A 24,157-nucleotide genomic window follows, 5' to 3' on the forward strand; every position below is an offset into this window, starting at 1 on the left:
GGTTTTGTAGATTTTAGGATAGAGGTCTTCTAAATCTTCTGAAAGATTTATTTCTTGAAAGTTCATGTCTTTGACCTTTATTGTAGGTGCTATCTTTTTTCTCTTTGTAATGTTTTTTTTTTAAATTGTGGTAAAATACGTAGAACATAAAAATTACCATCTTAAAGTAGGTAAGATGGTAAAGTAGGCTCCACCTCCAGCGCAGAGCCCAGTGCAGAGCTTTGAACTCACAACTCTAAGATCAAGACTTGAACTGAGATCAAGAGTAGGATGCATAATTGATTGAGCCACCCAGGCACCCCGCCATCTTTTTTTTTTTTAAGATTGATTGATTGATTTGAGAGAGAGAGAGAGAGAGCACGAGCATGGAAGCAGGGGAGGGACAAAGGAAGAGGGAAGGGGAGAATCCTCAAGTAGATTCCCCACTGAGCACAGAGACCAACTTGGGGCTCAATCCCAGAGCCCTAAGATTATGACCTGAGCATAAATCCAGAGTTAGATGCTTAACCAACTGAGCCACCTAGATGCCCAAGGCACTCCACCATCTTAACCATTTTTTTATCATCTTGTTTCTGTTTCTTTCATTTTATATTTTTAAACCATTTTTAAGTTTATAGTTAAGTACATTTACATGGTTGTCCAACTAATCTCCAGGACTCTTTCCATCTTGTACCTGAAACCCTGTACCCATTAAACATCAAGTCTCCAATAATCTCTGCGCCTGGCAATCACCATTCTACTTCTGATTCTATGCATTTGACTATTCTAAGTACCTCAGGTAAGTGGAACCATATGGTTGTATATGCTATCTTTTTAAAGTCTATCTATTTTTACTTAGAATCTGCTTACTCAAGTAATTTGATGAAATACTGAATCACAGAAGTATGACTTCTAGCTAAACATCCAATAAAAAAAAAAAAGCAGTAGCAGCAGCATAAGAAATTTGGAGTGTTCAACTCACAGTACTTTGAAAATCATTTTTTTTTAAATTTATTTATGATAGTCACAGAGAGAGAGAGAGAGAGAGAGAGAGAGAGAGAGGCAGAGACACAGGCAGAGGGAGAAGCAGGCTCCACGCACCAGGAGCCCGACGTGGGATTCGATCCTGGGTCTCCAGGATCGCACCCTGGGCCAAAGGCAGGCGCCAAACCGCTGCGCCACCCAGGGATCCCCAGTACTTTGAAAATTACGACAGTGCTAAAGAATGCTGTGTCATTTGCAACCATACACTTGTATAAGAGATGTAATTCTCACCACTTTCACACTCCAGGGCAAAGGTCAGAAACCACCTAAATGTGAGTGGTAACATTTGTGTGACTGTTTTAAGAAAAGTTCTCTCAAAAAAATAAAAAATAAAAAATAAGAAAAGTTCTCTCATTTCTCAACTCTCATTGACCAAAATCTATGAAAGGCGATTCACTGATCCAGCAAGCTTTTATAAGTGTACAATATTCATATACTCTATAATATTCATTAATATTACTAATTCATATTTATATAAATTTATAACATATACTCTAAATATTATTACTATGATAGTTGAAATAAACTCTAATAATATCTTTTACTTTTACTTATATGTTTTATAAGTTAAAGAATCAATTCACTTAAGCAAGTGTTCACAAGCAGATACTTTGAGAGCAAAAGGAAAACTGTTCTGCATGCCTCAGCAGGAGCTTATCACTTTAAGATACACCACCTGGGCTGGTGCTCAGACTCATACTAAAAGAACTAACCTAACATACTAAAAAAAGAACTAATCTAACATCTAAGGAAACTCAGTTAACTGAAATGAAAAAGCCAATGAGTACCACTGTAACTCACACTAAAAATTTTAATATTATGACACACCTACACACACACACACACACACACACACATTATTTTATGTAGCTAACAATTCCACAACATGAAACATTGTCATCATTCCCAGCAGAGCAGTAAAGAAAATTCTGTAACACCCTCAAAGAAAATCTGGAGTGTTGTTTCTATTAAAAACAAATTTCCTTTTCACTCTTATCACTGCACATTTCCAATAATCTTCTACCAGAGGTCACTGGGATCTTTTATATGACAGCCAGCCAGTCTGCTCCCTTAAACGTGAAGGAAGGAGCTTTCAGATAGCTGCTTCTCCACCCATAAATCAAAGCCAATTCAGAGCTCTCTTTGTGAGTCCATAATTGTTTGCTATACTCAAGCCAAATCAGATGATGCCTACCCAGGTCAGGCTGACCTTACAATGCAAGGAACAAAGAAATACTATAAAGAGCAGAAGTATTCCCCCTTCTTAATGAACTATTTAAAAAAGCATCCATTGTTAAAGTCTGTATCAAATGACAATAAGTTCAAAATTCCCAATTTAGTCTATAAATTATCCCCAGTAGAACTGCAATCCAAATTCCCAGGCCTTGCTCCATAGACCATTTAAAATCTGTCACAAATCTGTTTTCCCCTAATCACTTTTGCCTTAACTAAATCTTCCAATCCAGTTAACTGAACCCAGTACAACTCACACTTCACCATCTCCTTGCCTTTGCTCTTGCTATCACTCCATCTAAACCCCATCTGTCTTTCAAGGCCCAATTCAAATCCTCCCTTAGTGAACAAAGCCTTCTTTGCTCTGTCCTAAATATTTTCTTCTTTTCTGAGCAGCCAGGGGATTTATTTATCTGTACTATCAATTTGTGGTTTAAACTGCCTGGTATTGCCAATTACATTTCCCTAAGTTTATCTGATCTGAGCTAAATTAAAAATTCCACGCAGGCAAGTCCTATGTTTTATACCTTTATTTCTTCCACAATATCTAGGAGCATGCTTGGCAAATCCTGAGATTCCAAATCTCCTGTCATTACAACACATTCAAAGCTCACTTTCAAATCTGTTCTCTGTTCTGCAGATATTCATATAGAAAGCAGACACCAGAGAGAGATCAAACTGTTGGGTCATTTATCTGCCTAAAAAAAAACACAAAACCTACATTCTGGAGATGCCAGTTCATCAGCACTACCAGATGCACCTTTCACATTGTCATGAGAAACAGACCTACCTAAAACATAGGAACTATTTAAAGCTGGAACACCATGTTAATTCATAATATCAAAAAGCCTAAGAGCTTTCTTTAGTTTCAGTGATGGCCAAAAGCAGAAGCACAAAGCCACAAGTTTGAACAAGACTCCTTAACATCCAATGTATTACCAACTTAACTGCAAGTCCTATATATTCCTCCTGTATCTGGAGCTTTTCTTTCTTAAGGCTTTTTCCTCTACCTTCTATTAATGTTCTCCATCATCACTGATTCAGCTTCTCACCAGGCTAATGAACAGCAATAGATTCACTTTAAAATTAAAATGTATGCAATGAAATCAGAACTGTTTATTCTTTAAACTGGTTTATCAAATAGTATTTCAACCATCTTGCCATTGTTCAAAATAGTTTTTAGATTTCATTTTATTATTTGATATATAGAGGATTATAAGTAAACTTTAAGTTATAAAGTGTAATAGTATAAACACCTGTGAATCTGAGACTAGTTTTTTTAACTTATTACATTTATAAAACTCATCCATGTTGTTGCTTATAGCTATAGCCCATTTATTTTCACTTCACTGTTGTATAATATTTCATAAATTGTGATATTTTATATCATAATTATTTGTCCTTTCTCCTATCAACAATCATTTAGGTTGTTTCCAGTTTCTCCACCATGATGACAAATGTTGCTATTATTAGACATTCACACACATATCTACTGATGCAGATGCAAGAGTTTCTTAGGTATACTTCTAAGAGTTTCTTAGACTACAATTTCTGAAACGTGTCATACACAACTTCTTGGTGTTTTACAACACCTCTCTGGTGTGGATAAGCATGAGTTGCATTTTTTTTATTCTGTTTTTTAATTCCAAATTATTTCTGGGGCACCTGGGTGGTTCAGTCAGTTAAGCATCCAATTTTTTATTTTGGCTCAGGTCATGAGCTCCCAGTCATGAGACTAAGCCCCCTGGTGGCTCACATTGGACTTGGAGCCTGCTCAAGATTTTCTCTCTCCCTCTGCCCCTCCCCACACAGCTCATGTGCATATGCACACACTCTTGCTCTCTTAAAAAAATAAAATCTAAAAGTTACATTTCCCCTCCCAAATTATAAAAATCTAGTAAACAAAAGATTTTAGCTATCTTTTGATTAGTGCATGCTTTATTTCTTTAAACATCCCATATATAGCTGGTCTATATTATGAATCATTAAACTGTTTGTTGTCTTTGTGGACTCTCAGTCTTGGTGGCCTGACTTCTCTCTGTTGATCTTTAATTGTGAGCTCACTGATCAATTTTAACTTGGGACTGTTGATGTTTTTCTCCAGAGGAAATGGTTTCTGCTGCCACAGCAAGGCCACACCATGAATTCAGGATTCCTTCAGTCTTGCTTGAGGGTCTTGGCTTAGTAGAAAGTTCTGAAAGTGCCATTAGGTCAGGTAATTCCATCCCTCTTGATCTCTGACCACGAGAGCCTCTGGTCTCTGGTCCAGAAGTCCCCCTTCTGTATTTTAATCTATGTGTTTAGGTTTATTTCATTATGCTTCCCCGTTTTCTTTGCTAAAGAAAACAGACAATACGGTGCAAGCCACGAGGGGGAAACCCAGTGAGACACAGGCAGGTTGAGAGAAGTTCAATGGTCATCTGAACACATCCCAGAGAGCCTGCTTTTATCTTCAACCTCAAATAAGAATGCTTAACTGGCCATAAAGCAATGATGGGCTTTGCTCATTTTCTGTATAGTTTTGTGCCAGAGGTTTTTCTGACTTTGACTTTTTATTTTTCTCCTTCAGAAAAATTTCAAGGATAATATAAAGAATTCCTATATATTTTTCAACCAACTTAACATTGTGCCACACAACCAATATTTTAATCTCCAGGCCTTACATAGATTTTAGTAAAAATGGCACCTATAGACTTAAAATAATTCCAGTCTAATTAGTTGTATTTTAATACCATTAACACAAGAAGTTGCTTGAAATTCTGTATTAATACCTCACTGTATTTTAGAAGATGTCAATTACCTATGCTATTTTTTTTTAAAGATTTTATTTATTTATTCATGAGAGACACAGTGAGAGAGAGAGGCAGAAACACAGGCAGAGAGAGAAGCAGGCTCCATGCAGGGAGCCCGACGTGGGACTTGATCCCGGGACCACGCCCCAGGCCGAATGTGGCGCTAAACCGCTGAGCCACCGGGGCTACCCTACCTATGCTATTTTTATACAAATATAAAAGTTCCAACTACCTCACATAGTATGAAGTCTTTTAAGTGGTATATAGTGGAGTTTTAAAATGCATTTTCCCGGGCAGCCCGGTTGGCTCAGTGGTTAAGCGCAGCTTTCAGCCCAGGGAGTGATCCTGGAGATCCGGGATCCAGTCCCACATTGGGTTCCCTGTGTGGAGACTGCTTCTCTCTCTGCCTATGTCTCTGTCTCTCTCCCTCTCTGTCTCTCATGAATAAATAAAGTCTTTAAAATAAAATAAAATGCATTTTCCCAATGACTACTGGTATTAAGTATTGTCCATATTCTTGTTAGTCATTCATATATCTTTGGTGGAAGGTCTGTTCAAATCTTTTCTCCATTTTCAATTGCTTTGTCCTGTTAAGTTAGAAGAGGTCTTTATTTATTCTGAAAACAAGTCCTTTATGAGATATATGTACTGTGAATATTTGCTCAGACTTACCTTTTCTTTTTTTTTTTAAGATCTTATTTATTTATTAGAGGGAGAGACAGAGAGCATGAGTTTGGGAGAGGGGCACGGGGAGAGGGAGAAGCAGACTCCCTGCTGAGCAAGGAGCCCAACGTGGGACTCTATCCCAGAACCCTGGGATCACGACCTGAGGTGAAGGCAGATGCTCAACTAACTGAGCCATCCAGGTGCCCTTGTCTTTGATTTTCTTAATGATGTCCTTCAAAGTGTAGATTTTAATTTAAATGAAGTCCAAAAAATCTTTTTATCCAGGTTTTTTTAAAACTTTTATTTATTTATTCATGAGAGACACAGAAAGAGAGGCAGAGACATATGCAGAGGGAGAAGCAGGCTTCACGCAGGGGGCCCAATTGGGAATCGATCCCAGGCCTCCAGGATTATGCCCTGGGCCGAAAGCAGATATGCTTAACTGTTGAGCCACCCAGGCATCCCAGTTTTTCTATTATGGTTCACGGACTTAGTGTCCTAGCTGAAAACTGCTCATCACCCCAAACCTACAACAATTTTACCTTAAGAAAATTAGGAAATTTGGGCAGCCCGGGTGGCTCAGGGGTTTAGCACCACCTTCAGCCCAGGTCGTGATCCTGGAGACCCGGGATCCAGTCCCACGTCGGGCTCCCTGCATGGAGCCTGGTTCTCCCTCTGCCTGTGTCTCTACCTCTCTCTCTCAATCCTCTCTGTGTGTTCTCAGGAATAAATAAATAAAATCTTTAAAAAAAAAAAAATTAGGAAATTTAGGTAAATGGCAGATTTTTATATATAAATTCCTTTGTGATTTCTTTATTGATTCACAGATTAAGTATGTTGTTTATTTGGTTTCCAAATATTTAAAGTTTTTTCAGATATCAAAGTTATTTATATAAATTTTAATTCCACTGTGGAAAGAGAACATATTCCACATGATGCTTATTTTTTTATTGAAACTTATTTAACTGCCCCAGTATATGGTCTTGTTGAACATATCAAATGCACTTGAAAAAAAACATGTATTGAGTGTGTTGTTCTATAAATATCAATTCAGTCAAGTTGGTTGGTAGTATTCTTGAAATTATCTATTATTATTATCAGTGTTTTTGTCTAGTTGTCCTATCAAATGCTGAGGGAAATGTTAAAAATCTCCAAATATGACTGTGACATTATCTATTTCTCACTTTAATTCTACCAATTTTTGCTTCGTATGTTAGCTGTTATTAAGCACATATACATTTATGATTATTATGTATTGTTGGTAAATTTTCCCTTTATTATAATGAAATAGCCCTCTCTGTCTCTGGAAATAGTCTTTGTAATGAAACCCATTTCATTTGATATTAATTTAACAAATCCAGACTTTTTATATTTAATGTTTCATGGGATAATATTTTCTATCTATTTATTTTCAATCTGAGTCTTTATATTTAAAATACACTTCTTAGGGGGATCCCTGGGTGGCTCAGCGGTTTCGCGCCTGCCCTTGGCCCAGGGCGCGATCCTGGAGTCCCGGGATCGAGTCCCACGTCAGGCTCCCAGCATGGAGCCCGCTTCTCCCTCTGCCTGTGTCTCTGCCTCTCTCTCTCTCTCGCTCTCTGTGTGACTATCATAAATAAATAAAAATTTTTTAAAAAATAATAATTTATTTTTTAAGTAGGCTTCATGCCCAACATGGGGCTTGAACTCATGACCCTGAGATCAAGAGTTGTATACTCTACCAACTGAGTAAGCCAGGTGCCCCTAGATGCTTTTGTATTTATAAACTGTTGCTCTAGAATGACAGTATCTTTATTTGTCCATGATGTTCTTAGAATTAATAGTGTAATTCTTCACATAAAATGTAGAAAACTTGTAATCATGTCAATACATTTATCCACCCCTTGCTTTCTACATAGTTTAGAAAATGCCAAGAAAGAATTTCATAACTTTAGATAGAAATATAGACCTTAAAGATACTGTAAGGAAAATGATGTTCTTTTATACTTATCCATACATTTACCATTTCAGATACTCTATTTCTCACTAAACATCTAGGTGTCTGTATGAAATTATTTCACTTCAGCCTGAAAAATTTCATTTAGCATTTTTTTTTTAACAGTAAGGGCTTGCTGACAATAAATTCTTAGTTTTCTTTCATCTAAAAAGGTCTTCATTTGGCCACAAGTCTTTTTATTTAAGATTTATTTATTTGAAAGAGAGAGAGAGAATGCACACACACGATGTGGGAGGGACAGAGGGAGAGAAAGAAAGAGGAAGCAGACTCCCCACTGACTGTGGAGTCTGACACATGGCTCAATCCCAGGACCCTAGGATCATGGCCTGAGCCAAAATCCAGAGTCAGCTGCTTAACTGACTGAGCTACCCAGACACATCCTGGCCATAATTCTTGAAAGATATTTTTACTAAGTATAGAATTCTGAGTTGATACATTTTTCATTTGAACACTTTAAAAATGCTGTTCCACTGTCTTCTGCCCTCCTTAGCTTCTGAAGTTAGAGATATCTGCAATCTTTTCTTCCTTTAATGTGTCACTTTTCTCTGTTTCTTATCAAGATGTTCTCTTTATGTTTTATCTTACTAGGCTGACTATAACATACTCAGGCCTGCTTTACTTTGTTTCACACTGCTTAGGTCTCAGGGTGCTTCTTGAATCCATAAATATTGAACATTCATACATTTGGGAAATGTTTTAGCCAGTATTTCTTCAAATTGTTTTTTTGCTCTATTCTCTCTTTCCTTCTGGCTCCAATTCAACTTGTATGTTGAATGTTCTGATACTATACCACATATTCAAGAGGTCTTATTCATTATTTTTATCTTCCCTGTCTTTCTGGTTCTTCACACAAGTTAGCCTCTATTGATCTACATGTTCTCCAACTCTCTCTTGTATCATCTCCATTCAATTGTAAATTTCATCCAGAGAATTTTTATTTTACATATCGTATGTTCAGTTTTTTAAGATTTCCCTGTGGTTCCTTATACTTCCCATTTTTTTCTACAAATTCCTCTTTGGGACTATTAAGAAAATTTTTCCTTTATGTTACCTAATATAAAGAATTTCTTTAATCCTTGTCTGTTAATTCCAACATCTAGGTCATGTTGGACTTGGTCTCCATTGACTTTGCTCTTATAAATTGCTCACATTTTCTTCATTCTTCATTCGCTGAACAATTGTGGATGATAGGGATCCCTGGGTGGCGCAGCGGTTTGGCGCCTGCCTTTGGCCCAGGGCGCGATCCTGGAGACCCGGGATCGAATCCCACATCAGGCTCCCGGTGCATGGAGCCTGCTTCTCCCTCTGCCTGTGTCTCTGCCTCTCTCTCTCTCTCTGTGACTATCATAAATAAAAATTAAAAAAAAAAAAAAAAACAATTGTGGATGATATCCTACATATTGTGAAGCTTTTTTTAAAAATTTTTTATTTTATTTAATATGCTAATATATAGTATACCACTCAGTACTCATCTCATCATGTACCCTTCTTAATGACTGTCAAATGTTATACTCTTGAGCGTGAATTCGGTTGTTCTGTTACAAAGTGTTGGCTTTTTACGTTTTAACACATAACCTGGTTTGACTAAATACATACACATAGTCTCTTAGGTGGCTGCTCAGAATTTCATCTAAGTTCCTTTGTCATTAACTGAGCTGCTTAGAGTGTACCCTACAAATGCATAGCTCAAGAGTGAGCCAGACTTAAACAACATTTACAGACAGAATGGAAGAATCCTCATCTGTGACACTCTCCTTTATGAAATGTTCTTCCTCACATTCCAGCAGCATGGTAACCTCAATGTTTGTCCTCAGAAAGACTGCCGAATTGCTATCAGAGTTTTAGCTGCCCTGCGCGTAAGACAATGGGATTCAGCCATAGGAGAGAAACAAGAAAACCACCCAATGTCGTTCTTTTCTTCCAAGCAAAAAAAATCATCTCCAGAATCCTTCTGCCTTTGGTCATTCTCAACTGTCATCATGTAGTTGTTTCTTTATTTCTTGCATTTTGCCCATAGTTTGTCATTTTTATCTGCAGAAAGATGGTTCCAATCAGAGCTTACTTGGCCATCACAAAAGCTGAAGTCCTCCAAATAAAGTTTAGAATCAGCTTGTTGATTTCTGAAAAGAAAAAAAGCAAAAAAAAAAAAAAAAAAAACAAAAAAAAAAAAAAAAAAAAACCAAAAAAAAAAAAAAGAAAAAAAGCCCACTGGGAATCTGAACACTATTAGATTTAATTTATAGCTCAATTTTGGGATTACTATCAATTCAACAATATTGAGTCTTCCAATCTATGGATATTGTGACTTTTCAATTTATTTAGATCTTCTTTAATTTCTCATAGCATTATGTCATTTTTAGTATACAAGTATACTTGTACTTATACAAGTATAAGTACTATACTTGAACTATAGTATAGTTAGTATATACTATACTATATAGTATACTATATATAACTATATAGTATAGTTAGTATAGTATATAGTATACTTCAGTTAAATTTATCATTAAATATTTGATACCTTATGCTATTCTAAATAATTTTAAAATGTCTTTCCCAATTATTCGTTGCTAGGAATATATAAACAAAACTGATTTTTTTTTTTTTAAGATTTATCTGTTTGAGAGTGAGAGATTGAGAGAGAGAGAGAGAGAGAGAGAGAGCACGAACAGGGGGAGGGACAAAGGAAGGAGGAGAAGTAGACTCCCCACTGAGCAGGGAGCCCAAAATTGGGGTTCAATTCCAAGACCTTGGGATGATGACCTGAGCTGAAGGCAGACACTTAACCAACTGAGCCACCCAGATGCGACACAACTGATTCTTCTTTTAATTGACCTTGAATTCTTCTCAGACCTCGCCTATTACTTCCAGTAGCTTTTGTATCAATTCTTTACTATTTCCTATGTATACAATTGTGTCATCTATACATAATGATAGTTTTATAGCTTCCTTTCCAATCCCCGTACCTTCTGCATCCTCTTCATGTTTTACTGCACTAGCTGGGATTTCCAATTCTATGGAGAACTGAAGTGCCATTTTCCTGATCTTAAGGAGGAAAGGTTGTTTTTCGTCAATAATGATTTTATTTTATTTTTTTTTAAGATTTTATTTATTTACTCACGAGAGACACAGAGAGAGAGAGAGGCAGACACACAGGTAGAGGGAGAAGCAGGTTCCACACAGGGAGCCTGATGTGGGACTTAATCCCGGGTCTCCAGGAACATGCCCTGGGCTGAAGGTGGCACCAAACTGCTGAGCCACCTGGGTTGCCTGTCCATAGCGATTTAAATAGAGATTCTTGGGGATCCCTGGGTGGCTCAGCGGTTTGGCGCCTGCCTTTGGCCCAGGGCATGAACCTGGATTCCCGGGATCAAGTCCCACATCGGGCTCCTGGCATGGAGCCTGCTTCTCCTTCCTCCTGTGTCTTTGTCTCTCTCTCTCTCTCTCTCTCTCTCATAAATAAATGAATCTTAAAAAACAAAAATAGAGATTCTTCATTGATGTTCTTTACTAGGTTGACATTCCCTTCTATTCCTAGTTTACTAATATAATAAAATATGTAACATTTATATTGATATTCTACATATTAATATATATTCAAACACACTTTATAAGTAAAATTATAATATAAGGTTTGTTAAAATTTTTTCAAATGCTTTTTTTTATTTTTTTTTATTTTATTTTTATTTTTTTTTATGATAGTCACAGAGAGAGAGAGAGAGGCAGAGACACAGGCAGAGGGAGAAGCAGGCTCCATGCACCGGGAGCCTGATGTGGGATTCGATCCCGGGTCTCCAGGATCGCGCCCTGGGCCAAAGGCAGGCGCCAAACCGCTGCGCCACCCAGGGATCCCCAAATGCTTTTTTTTTTAAAGATTTGATTTATTTTAAAGATTTTATTCATTTATTCATGAGAGACACAGAGAGAGGCAGAGGGAGAAGCAGGGGCTCCCTGCGGAAAGCCCAATGTGGAACTCAATCCCAGGACCCCAGGATCATGACATGAGCCAAAGGCAGACGTTCAACCACTGAGTCACCCAGGTGCCCCTGATTTTGTGCTTCTATTGAGATAATCATCTGGCTTTTCCCTTTTACTATACTAACAGGATGAACTGCATTGATTGTTTCATATTAATCCAATTATGCACTCTTGAGATAAACACTATTTGGTTATGACTTAATATCCCATTTTGCACTTGCTGCTTCAAATATTTTGTCCAGTTTTGTAGTTGCTTACAGTTGAAGTTCAAAATCAGGACAGTTACTCTAACACGACTAGAAGTAAACCCACTGGGGGATTCCTGGGTGGCGCAGCAGTTGGGCGCCTGCCTTTGGCCCAGCGCACGATCCTGGAGACCCGGGATCGAATCCCACGTCGGGCTCCCGGTGCATGGAGCCTGCTTCTCCCTCTGCCTGTGTCTCTGCCTCTCTCTCTCTCTCTCTCTCTGTGTGTGTGTGTGACTATCATAAATTAAAAAAATTTAAAAAAAAAAAGTAAACCCACAGGGCAGCCTGGGTCGCTCAGCGGTTTAGCGCCACTTTCAGCCCAGGGTGTGATCCTGGAGACCCGGGATCAAGTCCCACATTGGGCTCCTTGCATGGAGCCTGCTTCTTCCTCTGCCTGTGTCTGTGCCTCTCTCTCTCTCTCTCTCTCTCTCTCTCTGTGTGTCTCTCATGAATAAATAAAATCTTTAAAAAAAAAATAGAAGTAAACCCACAAATAAGTATTAACCTTAAGCCATGGTTAACAGTGAAGAGAGAAGTCTAGCAGTGACCAAAGTAGATGGTGGTAAGAAGAGCTTTGATCCCACTAATCCTATTACTCATTCTGTCTATTCCTGAAGTAGGATATATACAAAGAACTCAGTTCAACTACAGTCAAAAATATTTAATAATCCTCTGTTAATAACAGTTAACCTATGAACTGAGAGAAAAAATAAAGCACGTCTATCTCTTCTTTAAAAGTTACCAACTTGGGATCCCTGGGTGGCGCAGCGGTTTGGCGCCCGCCTTTGGCCCAGGGCGCGATCCGGGACACCCTGGATCGAATCCCACATCAGGCTCCCGGTGCATGGAGCCTGCTTCTCCCTCTGCCTGTGTCTCTGCCTCTCTCTCTCTCTCTCTCTGTAACTATCATAAAATAAATAAATAAATAAATAAATTTAAAAAAATAAAATAAAATAAAAGTTACCAACTTAAAAAAAAAAAAAAAAGTTACCAACTTAGGGCAGCCCCAGTGGCTCAGCAGTTTAGCACTGCCTTCAGCCCAGGGCCTGACCCTGGAAACCGGGATCGAGTCCCACATCGGGCTCCCTCCGTGGAGCCTGCTTCTCCCTCTGTGCCTCTGCCTTTCTCTTTCTCTCTCTCTCTCTCTCTCTCTCTGTCTCTCATGAATAAATGGATAGAATCTTAAAAAAAAAAAAAAGTTACCAACTTAACTCAGAGATCACTACAATGTTCATTATCAATAAATGCCTATTAAATTAAATTAAAATGTACAAGTAACATTTTGAAAGACAAATATTCAAACCAGAAAGAAAATAAAAATCCTGAGCTATACCTGCTTAATATAGAACGTGTCATCATGTAATGTTAACATAAACTATCAGAAATATCACAGCTATCTTGCAAAGTTCTATTGCCTATCTTAGAAAATTAATGAGTATGCCCTAAAAGAAATATAGGCAATCATTTTAATCTGTAAAAATGGCTTGCAAACTATTTTATGTTCATAGATAAGCATTTATTAAATAGCTTTAAAATTAATAGCAGAAAGAGAAAATACACACAATATAACATATAACTTCTACAGGTCTTTTTCCTTTCTTCATTTACAGAGACTTTGGGGCTTCAGGCAGACACTCAGAAGGCAGGCTGCCAGTATCAATTTACACTTAAGCAAAACTTTTGCCAATGAAAACTGAAACACCTGTATGAATTAACTAAATTGTTCCCATTTTCAACAATGAAAGGAAATTAAAAGCATTACTGAATGTCACTGACTTGGCCCATCTGAAAGGAAATAACGTAGATAACAGCTAATTTTAAATTATCAAGCCGATACAACATAAATGGTTCTCTAAAACAATATGGGTTATTTTTACTATGAGTCATTCAGTTTTCCTGAAATGTGTGGATCAAATATCTCAGGAACAGCACTACATTATGACAACCTTAAAAAAATAAAGTATTCCTTTTAGGATAAGCTTCTGACATTGCTGAACTAAAACATTCTCCCAACATATCTCTCATATATTTCAACATGCTACACTAATAGGAAAACAGTACTAAAAATTTCTCCCCCCCAAAAAAAAGATTTTACCATTTTAGTAAACTTTAAGACAGTTTATTAAAACTGAACAAAACTCAGGAATAATGAGCCATTCATTTGTTTATTCAATAAATATTTAACAAATAGCCGGTAACTATGGCCCCCATCCCTTCAAGTGCTTACAATCCAGGGGCAGAAATATTAAGACTTGTGTTATTCTTGCACTTCTATTAACCAAAGACACTTCATAGTCTCAATAGTTGATACCCTTAGTTCCAGGCCACCACACTGTTGCCACAGAAGGGAAATGGATGCCCAGCAAGAAAGAATATGCAGTTTCTTTCCTCTCTGCTCCCTTCTCTCCCACATCTACTGCCAATTTCAAACAGGTCTTAACCACTTAGGAATTCCTATTCCTTGAAAAAAGAATGCTCTCCTACAAACCAGCAATCAGATGGCCCCGCTCATCCCTGAATGCTATGGGTGCACCTGCTCGATTTACTCAAAGGTACTTTCAGGACATTCTTGAATTTGATCCTCAAAACAAGATTTCAATGATGAAGAAGGGGCATATCCCTTCCTAAAACAAGGGAGTTAAAACAAGATAAAACAAGTAGTTCTCCTTCACATCACATAGCACTACCTAAAATCATAAAACTAAGGGAAGCAATAGAGCATCAAGTTATAGGAAAGAAAGAAATCCTTTCCAGGGGTCAAATATATTTCATTCATTCTCTTCTTTTGCATCCATTATTGAGCAACAGCTATGACTGAAGCATTGTACTATACTGGGCCTTGTAGAAGACCGAGAGAAGAACAAAGCCTTGTCCCTGAAATGGGGAGTTTATAGTCTTGTGGGAGGGATAAGGAATATACATAAATAATTATAAGCCCAAATATGAGCCTTGTTAAGAAAAAGGCACAGAAAGAAGTTCAAGAGTTCAGAAAAGGGATACGATGAACACAAAAGTGTTCTCTTTTGCCTAAAATATTCTTCGGGAGTAAAAGATAAGGGATATTTATATATAGGTCAGTCAATTATATAGGATATAAATTTTAGACAGAGACAGAGAGAGAGGCAGAGGGAGCAGCAGGCTCACTCCAAGGAGCCCGATGCAGGACTCGAGCCCAGAACCCAAGATCATGCCCTAAGCCAAAGGCAGACGCTCAACTGCTGAGCCACCTAGGTGCCCCTCTAATTCCTCTTATTATCTGCTTCAGTATCATACACAAAGAATGGATAGGAGGAAGGATCAATAAATGCAAGGCAAGGGTTCATCTGGATTTTTCTAGTGTAGGCTGTATGCTTCCTTTGGAATCAACAAAAGAAGGGAGTGGTGCAGATCACAAAGTATTGCTGGGGCTCCTAAAAGCCCTCCTCACATAGAAGTTCCTTGCCCTACTTCTTATGAATTAAAGATTTACTTGGAACTAAAAAACTCATCTCCTGGGACGCCTGGGTGGCTCAGCGATTGAGCATCTGCATTTGGCTCAGAACGTGATCCCAGAGTCCCAGGATCAAGTCCCACATTGGGCTTCCTGCAGGGAGCCTGCTTCTCCCTCTGCCTGTGTCTCTGCCAGCCTCTCTTTCTCTGTGTGTCTCTCATGAATAAGTAAATAAAATCTTTAAAATAAATAAATAAAAAATAAAATAAAAAACCTCATCTCCTTGAAGAGTCATGCCTGGCACTATGCATTACTGTAATAATCAAACCGCTTTCCTCCAAAGGGATCAGTCCCCAGGTCAGGTCTGACTTGGATGAGAGTTGGAAGAGGACAGAGAACAAAAAAGTTATAAAGTCCTTGGGGGGAAAGTATAAAACTCAAATTTATCATCTTCACTGCAAGTTAGGAGATGAGTTACCTATCCCAGAGATTACTAGAGTTAATTATTTCAGAAGTACTTCACAGTAGAAAGGAACAAGACAGGGGCAGGGGTGGGCATGGAATCGGAAAGGCAAACCATAAGAGACTCTCAACTCTGGGAAACAAACCGAGGATTGCTGGAGGGGTGGGAAGGAGGGATGGAGTCACTGAGTGATGGGCATGAAGGAGGGCAAGTGGTGAATTGAGCACTGGGTGTTATATAAGACTGATGAATCACTGGGATGCCGGGTGGCTCAGTGGTTGAGCATCTGCCTTTGGTTCAGGTTGTGATCCTGGAGTCCTGGGATCAAGTCTCATGTCAGGCTCCCCATAGGGAGCCTAGCCTGCTTCTCCCTCTGCCTATGTCTCTGCCCCTCTCTCTGTGTCTCTCATGAATAAAATCTTCAAAACAAAAACAAAAAAACTTGATGAGGGCAGCCAGGGTGGCTCAGCGGTTGAGCATCTGCATTTGGCTCAGGACGTGATCCCAGAGTCCCAAGATCGAGTCACACATTGGGCTCCCTGCATGGAGCCTAGTTCTCCCTTTACCTGTGTCTCTGCCTCTCTCTCTCTCTGTGTCTCTCATGAATAAAATCTTCAAAACAAAAACAAAAAAACTTGATGAGGGCAGCCAGGGTGGCTCAGCGGTTGAGCATCTGCATTTGGCTCAGGACGTGATCCCAGAGTCCCAAGATCGAGTCACACATTGGGCTCCCTGCATGGAGCCTAGTTCTCCCTTTACCTGTGTCTCTGCCTCTCTCTCTCTATGTGTCTCTCATGAATAAATAAATAATATCTTTAAAAAAAAAAAAAACCTGATGAATCACTGAACTCTACCTCTGAAACTAATAATAGAGTATATGTTAATTAAATCAAATTTAAGCAAAAAGTTTTTAAAAATGAAAATAATGAATAACTAAAGCAAAACAGGAAAAAAGGGAAAAGTTTTTTAAAGGAAGAAATAAACCCACCAACTCGAAATGCTAAAATACATTTAACTGCTTGTTTATAAATCAAGTATTTTAGTGTCTTTTTAGGATAACTATGGCTAATACATATACCTTGATAAACCACTAAGACCAGTCCCAAGAAGATGTTATTATGGACCCCCGCCCCACAAGAGGCCAGCAGGAACACTTCCTAGCACATGTTACATCCTGTTTACCCCAGTTATCGGAAGAAACCCAAACACCCAAGCATCCTGGTCACATTCATCATCTAGACACTTGTCCTCATCTAGCTCTGTACTTCCCTACGGTAACTCAAACTCACCACCATTCCAGATCCTCCACATCTTTCCCTGAGCCTCACTTCATGGATCACCTTCCCACTGAGATCCTTCCCGCCACTTGACTAAAACAGCCGTCCCCCCATGCCATTCGTATTCCCTTACCCTGTTCTATATGTCTCCAGAGCACATCTGTTAAATATATTATTTCTCTTTGTACACTGTGTATTGTCCCCACAAGAATGTAAATCAATGTAAAGGCCAAGAAGGAAAATACTTTGTTGATACTGTATCCCCAATGACCAGCACAAAGCTTGACATATATTTAGTATTCAATAGAGATTAGCTGGGTAAATAGGAAACACAGGATCATTTTTTAAATTAATATTTTTAAAAATGTTGAACACTTTACTTGTCAAATTCCTTATAGCATACATAGAGAAAACAGGGACATTTCTACATAGTTACCTAAACACAGATATGCTATCATCATAAACACTAAAGATTCCTAAGATACCGAAGTGAGAAAATAAAAACAGGCACCCAGAGGACTAAAAGGATTCATATCCAACCAGTTCCAAAACCATAGGCAGAAAGCAGTAACTTGCAAAATTCATATTACAATACAAAGTAAGCTAGCTTTTCTACCAGATAAAAGTACTTCATTTTTGCCTTATCTGAAAAATAACAAAGAAAGAAAACATCAGAATTCTCTCTTAATTTTAACTATGATAATAAAAATGCCTTTGAAAAAATTATCTTCAGCAACTTGTGCTCATCAAAGATGTACATTATCTTTTTATCCATAAAGCTAAGAAGATGATGTCTGACCCTTTGGTATGTGACTTTTCTGTTCTTGAAAAGCATTCTTTGATCTCAAATCCTCATTTATTACTCGAGCTTTCCTTTTCTTTCTTTTTTTTTTAAGGTAGTTTTTTTTTTAATTTTTTTTTTTATTTGATAGTCACAGAGAGAGAGAGAGAGAGAGAGAGAGAGAGAGGCAGAGACACAGGCAGAGGGAGAAGCAGGCTCCATGCACCGGAAGCCCGACGTGGGATTCGATCCCGGGTCTCCAGGATCGCGCCCTGGGCCAAAGGCAGGCGCCAAACCGCTGCGCCACCGAGGGATCCCAAGCTTTCCTTTTCACTGCCATTATTCTCCAACTGTAGTCTTTATCTATCAACTTTATTTTCTTACACTCCATTCCCTCCTTAATTCCCTATAATGAGGGGACTACATGTACAATACTGTACCGAAACTGTCCTAGAGCTGAGTGGTGCACCCCTGATCATCAGTGCCCACGGCCTGTCTCTGGACAGCGCTGCAGTGGGGGATGCTGATGAGCACTTCATGTTCCTGACACTGCCCTACTTTCTCAGTCCATATAACCCTCACCCTCCTGCTTCTGGTCCTTGCTCTCTAACTCCTCCTTCTCATCCCATCTATGCAGGCATCACCCTCAGTTTTAGACAAAAGAGTTTCATACTACAGTGGTCTTGGAGTGAGGATTCAGACTCTTGCTCTGTCATTTCATTTATTCATTGGACACGGAGCACCTATCGGGCCCTGGGATCAAACAATGAACAAGAAATATTTGGCCACTCCCCTCAAATCCAAGCAAATACGAAAAAAAATGCTTATGTTTACATCCACAGCAAGATATACGCAGTTTGGAAATTAAAATGGTGAGTTTTCTTTTCTCCTTAATTTCCCTACATGGCAGTGTAGGGAACAATCTTAGGCAAGAATATATGAGAAACAATATCACATACAAGGTAAAACATGAAATGGAAAGGACAAGACATTACTCACTGATGTAAATGCCAGCAGCTCCTCTTCAGTTAACTTATGCACTGGGTTATTCTTTTGGAAATTTGTGCTTTAAATTTTAAAAAAAGAGCAAATTAATTCTAAAATGCATGTTGTAACTAATGAAATATTATTTTTAAAAAGGCAACATAAACTTTATTTCAAAGCACATATTTTAATACTAGTGCATTATATACAAATGTAGATATTAGTTTGCCAAAGATAAGTATGACACTAAATAATATAATAAGTAAGCAATAAAATGCTGACAAATAGGGGCACCTGGATGGACCATTCGGTTAAGCGTCCAACTCTTGGTTTCAGCCCAGGTCACGATTTCGGGATTGTGAGATCAAGTCCCACACTGGGCTCTGCACTCAATGGAGAGTCCACTTGGGTTTCTCTCTCTCCCCCTCTCTCTGCCCACCTCCCACAAAATAAATCAATAAATAAAATCTCTTTGAAAAATGTTGAGACACAAAAAATGCTGACAACGGGTGCCTTGCTGGTTAGGTGGTTAAGCGTCTGCCTTCGGCTTGAGTCACAATCCCAGGGTCCTGAGATAGAGCCTCACATCGGGCTCCCTGCTCGGCAGGGGGCCTGCTTCTCTCTCCCTCTGTCACTCCCCCTGCTTGTACTCGCTCACTCTCTCTCTCAAATAAATAAATAATCTTTAAAAAATTTTTTTTTGAATTTTTAAAAATATTTTTAAATGCTGACTAAAGGTGGTTGGTATACTAAATGTTAACATAATTTATTTTACTAGGAAAAAGAAATTGAATCTGGCAGCCTCAGAAAGAAAAGAATGAACATGGAACCAGCTCCTAATTATCAAACTCATGCCAAAAAAATTAAAATATCACCGTAATCATTAGGCAAAATTTAAGAGGCTGTCAAAGAGGCAGGAAAATGGGAATTCTTAGATCCTGCTGATCCAAGTATAATTTGATCAGATGATTTTACTAAACAATTTATCACTATCTTGTAAAGTGAAATCTTCATATATCTTAGCTCAATAATAATTTCATAGAGCCCAGAGAAATTATTGAACAGGTGTACCAGGAGACATATACAAAATATCCATAGTAATATTGTGTACAACAGGAAAAAAAAAATCTTGAAATAATCCAAATGTCCAAAAAAAGACTGATAAACTGAGAAATATTCACCCAATGAGATGCTATAATCCAAAGTAAATTATAGCTACATATAAAAAAGAATGAATCATAAAAATATAATGAGAAAAAAATCACAGACTACACATAGTAAGATATCACTTTTATAAGGCTCAGAAAAAAACAAAATGAAACTGACTTAGAAGTACAAAAACATGAGTAAATATATTTTTTTGAAAAGGCAAGAAAATAACAAATACAAAATTGAGGATAGTGGTTACTGTGTTTTTTTTTTTAATTCAAGTATAATATAAGTATAATATAACATACAGTGTTATATAAGTTTCAGGTATACAATATAATGATTCAGCAATTCTATATATTTCTCAGTGCTCAAGATAAGTCTACTCTTAATCTCCTTTTTTATTTTACCCATCGCCACACTGGCAACCACCAGTTTGTTTTCTGTATTTAAGAGTCTGTTTTTTTTGTCTCTTTTTTTCTAGCCCCATCGTTTCACCAATCTTCCATCTATAAGAATTCACCTTCTCATTGTTTCCTTTCTAATTGTGTTTTTTTTTTAAGATTCATTTATTTATTCATGAGAGATACATAAAGAGAGAGAGAGAGGCAGACACAGGCAGAGGGAGAAGCAGGCTCCATGCAGGGAGTCCAACGTGGAACTCGATCCCAGGTGTCCAGGATCACGCCCTGGGCCCGAGACAGCGCTAAACCGCTGAGCCACCCGGGGCTGTCCTTCCTTTCTAATCTAACACAGCTTACTACAATGTCCAAGTCACCTCTCCACAGGGAAAATGGCCATGGGGATTAGACAGAGGTCAGGCAATATAACAAAACCACTGTTTGCAACTCCCACGGTAACTCGGTTCATGTAAATCATCAATTCACTGATTTCCTACCCATTTATAAACACTGCATCAGGTGCTCCAAAATTCAGAAAATAATCAAGTTGTTTCTACCAAACAGGGGAGATTTAAGTTGCTTATAAAATCCACTCAGCACTTCTAACTGTTCCGTATATTAAGATTCAACCAATATTATACTTGGGGGAAGAAACAGTATTTGAAAACAAGAATTTTTTGTTTTTATTTTTTAGTCCTCTCTCAACTATGAAGTCTAACTCATTATACATACCTAAAGCTCAATTGACAGAATGCCTGGGAATATGTATGTTTTGTTTGATTTAATTTTCTGATACACTGACAATTATGAATTTGCTAAAATGATGTTTTAAGAAATTACATAAAGGAGAACTCAGAATTTGAGGTCAGTAAAACCTGGATTCAATCCCTAATTGCTGCTCGTAATTCTCAGCAAGTCATTCAGCCAGTTGAACCCCAATTTCCTATCTGAAAAATGGAGAAAGCAACTTCTAAGGTTGCTAGAACATTAATGAGAGGTAATGTGAGAAGTGCATGGTGCAATTCCTAGCACATGGAACTGCTCACAAAAGGTTGCTATTTATATTAATTATATACTAAGCATCACTACAAATTAGACAATTTTTCATTAGTATGCAAAGAATCTGTCACTAGAATCAAATAATATGATAGAACAAGAGATCTGGGCTTAGAAACAGAGCTCTATGTGTGTGATCCCTTTTACCCAAACAAGAAGACTGGAGGACTATATTCAACTTTTGTGTAAATGAAGTGTGAAAAAGAGGTATAATGCTATGAGGTGGAGACAAAAGGATAAGCTCTACTGAGTTATATAACAATTTTTTTAAACAAATCCCTCCTTTCTTAAGTTATCTATTACTGGGATCCCTGGGTGGCACAGCGGTTTGGTGCCTGCCTTTGGCCCAGGGCGCGATCCTGGAGACCCGGGATCGAATCCCACATCGGGCTCCTGGTGCATGGAGCCTGCTTCTCCCTCTGCCTGTGTCTCTGCGCCTCTCTCTCTCTCTCTCTCTCTCTCTCTCTCTCTCTCTGACTATTATAAATAAATAAAAATTAAAAAAAAAATAAAGTCTGTAGATTTTATAAAAAAAAAAAAAAGTTACCTATTACTAATTTGACTGTTCTAAATATTGCAACTTTGTGAAGTACTCCATTTTGAACATTCTCCAGAGAAGTGAGACATTGATATAGTCTCAAAGCATCTCCCCATAAAATGTTAATTACAAAGGTGAAAAAGAAAAACTCTATAAAAATGGAGACGTCTTAAGAAAAAAAATGGAGACGTCTGGCAAATGTTGTTTCAATCGTGATCAAAGTTAAAGTCAGCAGTGGGACAAACGGACAAATCAAAATTGTGTCCTACTGCTAGGATGCAAGAAGAACCACAAAACTTCCCTTCTCTGATATCCCTGCTAAAGATGCATAATGCAAACTAATTGTAATTTTTTTAAATAGGTCAAATTCAATGGGGAAAGTCTACAAAGTAACTGGCTTATAAATTTCAAAAATGTCAAGACTATGAAAGTCAAGCTATTCCAGCATGATGGAAACTGGAGAGACAGGACAATTAAAAGAAACACATGTATTTTACAGTGGGTCCTGTGCTACAAAGGAGACTATTGGGACAACTGGAAAACTTGAATGGGATCTGAGTATTAAGTGACAATAAAGTATGAATATTTATTTCCTCATTTTGATAGCCATATTGTGGCTATTATAAAAAATACCCTAGTTTGTTAGAAGCATGCACTGAAGTAAGTATTCAGGGATGATACAGTATCATGTTAGAAAATTATTCTCCAAAGTTCTCTACAATGCCTTCCCCTTGCCACTTTTTTTGAAAAGTGAATTTTGAAATTATTTCAATATTGAAAATAAAAATAAAAGGAAAAACTATTTCCACCACACATAAGATTCAATAGTATTAAGAAATAATTCTATCCTTTGGATTGTAAATAACCCCAAAGGTCAAAATAATCATTCTCAACTCTCCTAAATACTTTATTAAAAGTTTGCTCCTAGCTAAAGCTAACCAAAGAAATCTTGCTTATGAAGAAAAGAGAAGTATACTAACTCAAAGGTGATTCCTGAAATTCCTAATCTCTAACCCTTGACTTGGTTGCCCAGTAGAGAGCACTGGTAGTTTGGTGAAAATTGACTGCCCCACTATTCTTGATCCTCATAAGCATTATAAGATTCCCTATTCATCCAGAACTCGGTGTGCCTCCTGGAATAAAGTTTTCCTCAACACATAAGAACCAATACGCAGTGTTCAAAGTAACTAAGTAAGTAATTGACTTACCAGATTCCAAGGATAACAGCAAGCTCTTCAGCACACAGATCAGGCATCTGAAACTGTTCACAATCTGCTAATTTTATCTCATTTAGAACTGTATCATCATTGAGCTCAAGATTCTGGTGAAACGCAAAAAAAAATATTTAGACCAAAATTTAAATTTGATTCACTCAACACATTGTATGCAACTGATTACTAAGGAGAGATAATTCATCTTTTTGTTTAAAAATTCTACAATGTCTACATATGGTCAACAGGCTATTTCTTGTGAAACACATATTCGGGGATAATTTACTATGTAGAAATGGAGCCCAAGCCCCTCTACTGATGCATCAGGATTTAAAATCACATCTTTCTACTCTATATTCTAATCCAAAATATCAACTCTTGGGGCATCTGGATGACTCAATCAGTTAAGTGTCTATCTTTGGCTCAGGTCACGATCCCAGGGTCTTGGGATTGAGCCCCACATTGGGCTCCATGCTCAGCAGGGAGCCTGCTTCTCCCTCTCTTCCTCCCCATTCATGCTCTCTCACTCTTTCTCTCTAAAATATATAAAATCTTTTAAAAAATATTAAATCAAAAACAATACAATAAAATATCAACTCCCAATTCTGTTTCTCAACAGGATCTAGAAGAGCGAAAACAATGTGAATAAGAATAAAATCTGAGGATTTAGGGGACTTGATAGAGTATCTGATTTCAAGAAATACTACAAAGCCAACACAGTGTGGTACTAGTGTGAAGACAGACTTACAGATGAATGGAATAGAATATAGAGTCCAGAATTTTAGACCTACATACGGCCAATTGATTTTCAACAAAGCAGTCTTTTCAATAAATGATGGTGACAACTGCACAGCCATTTGGGAAAAAATGCCCCTTCACCCTTATCTCATACCACACACAAAAATTAAGTCAAAATTGATCACAGACCTTA

The 24,157-nt window shown here is 37.8% G+C and overlaps 1 protein-coding gene across 1 annotated transcript in view; it reads right to left on the bottom strand.

Annotated features, from left to right (window-relative positions):
• The window catches only part of TTC27 (tetratricopeptide repeat domain 27), a 175,614-nt gene that overhangs the window by 113,762 nt on the left and 37,695 nt on the right, over positions 1–24,157 (bottom strand). The window contains exons 8-9 of the mRNA XM_041756634.1: positions 23,224–23,336; positions 18,887–18,953 (exon numbers count right to left, since the gene is read on the bottom strand). Coding sequence (XP_041612568.1) covers positions 18,887–18,953; positions 23,224–23,336 — 180 coding nt within the window. The remainder of the gene's footprint in view (positions 1–18,886; positions 18,954–23,223; positions 23,337–24,157) is intronic.

Source organism: Vulpes lagopus, chromosome 5, assembly GCF_018345385.1.
Source record: "Vulpes lagopus strain Blue_001 chromosome 5, ASM1834538v1, whole genome shotgun sequence".
Taxonomy (NCBI): domain Eukaryota; kingdom Metazoa; phylum Chordata; class Mammalia; order Carnivora; family Canidae; genus Vulpes; species Vulpes lagopus.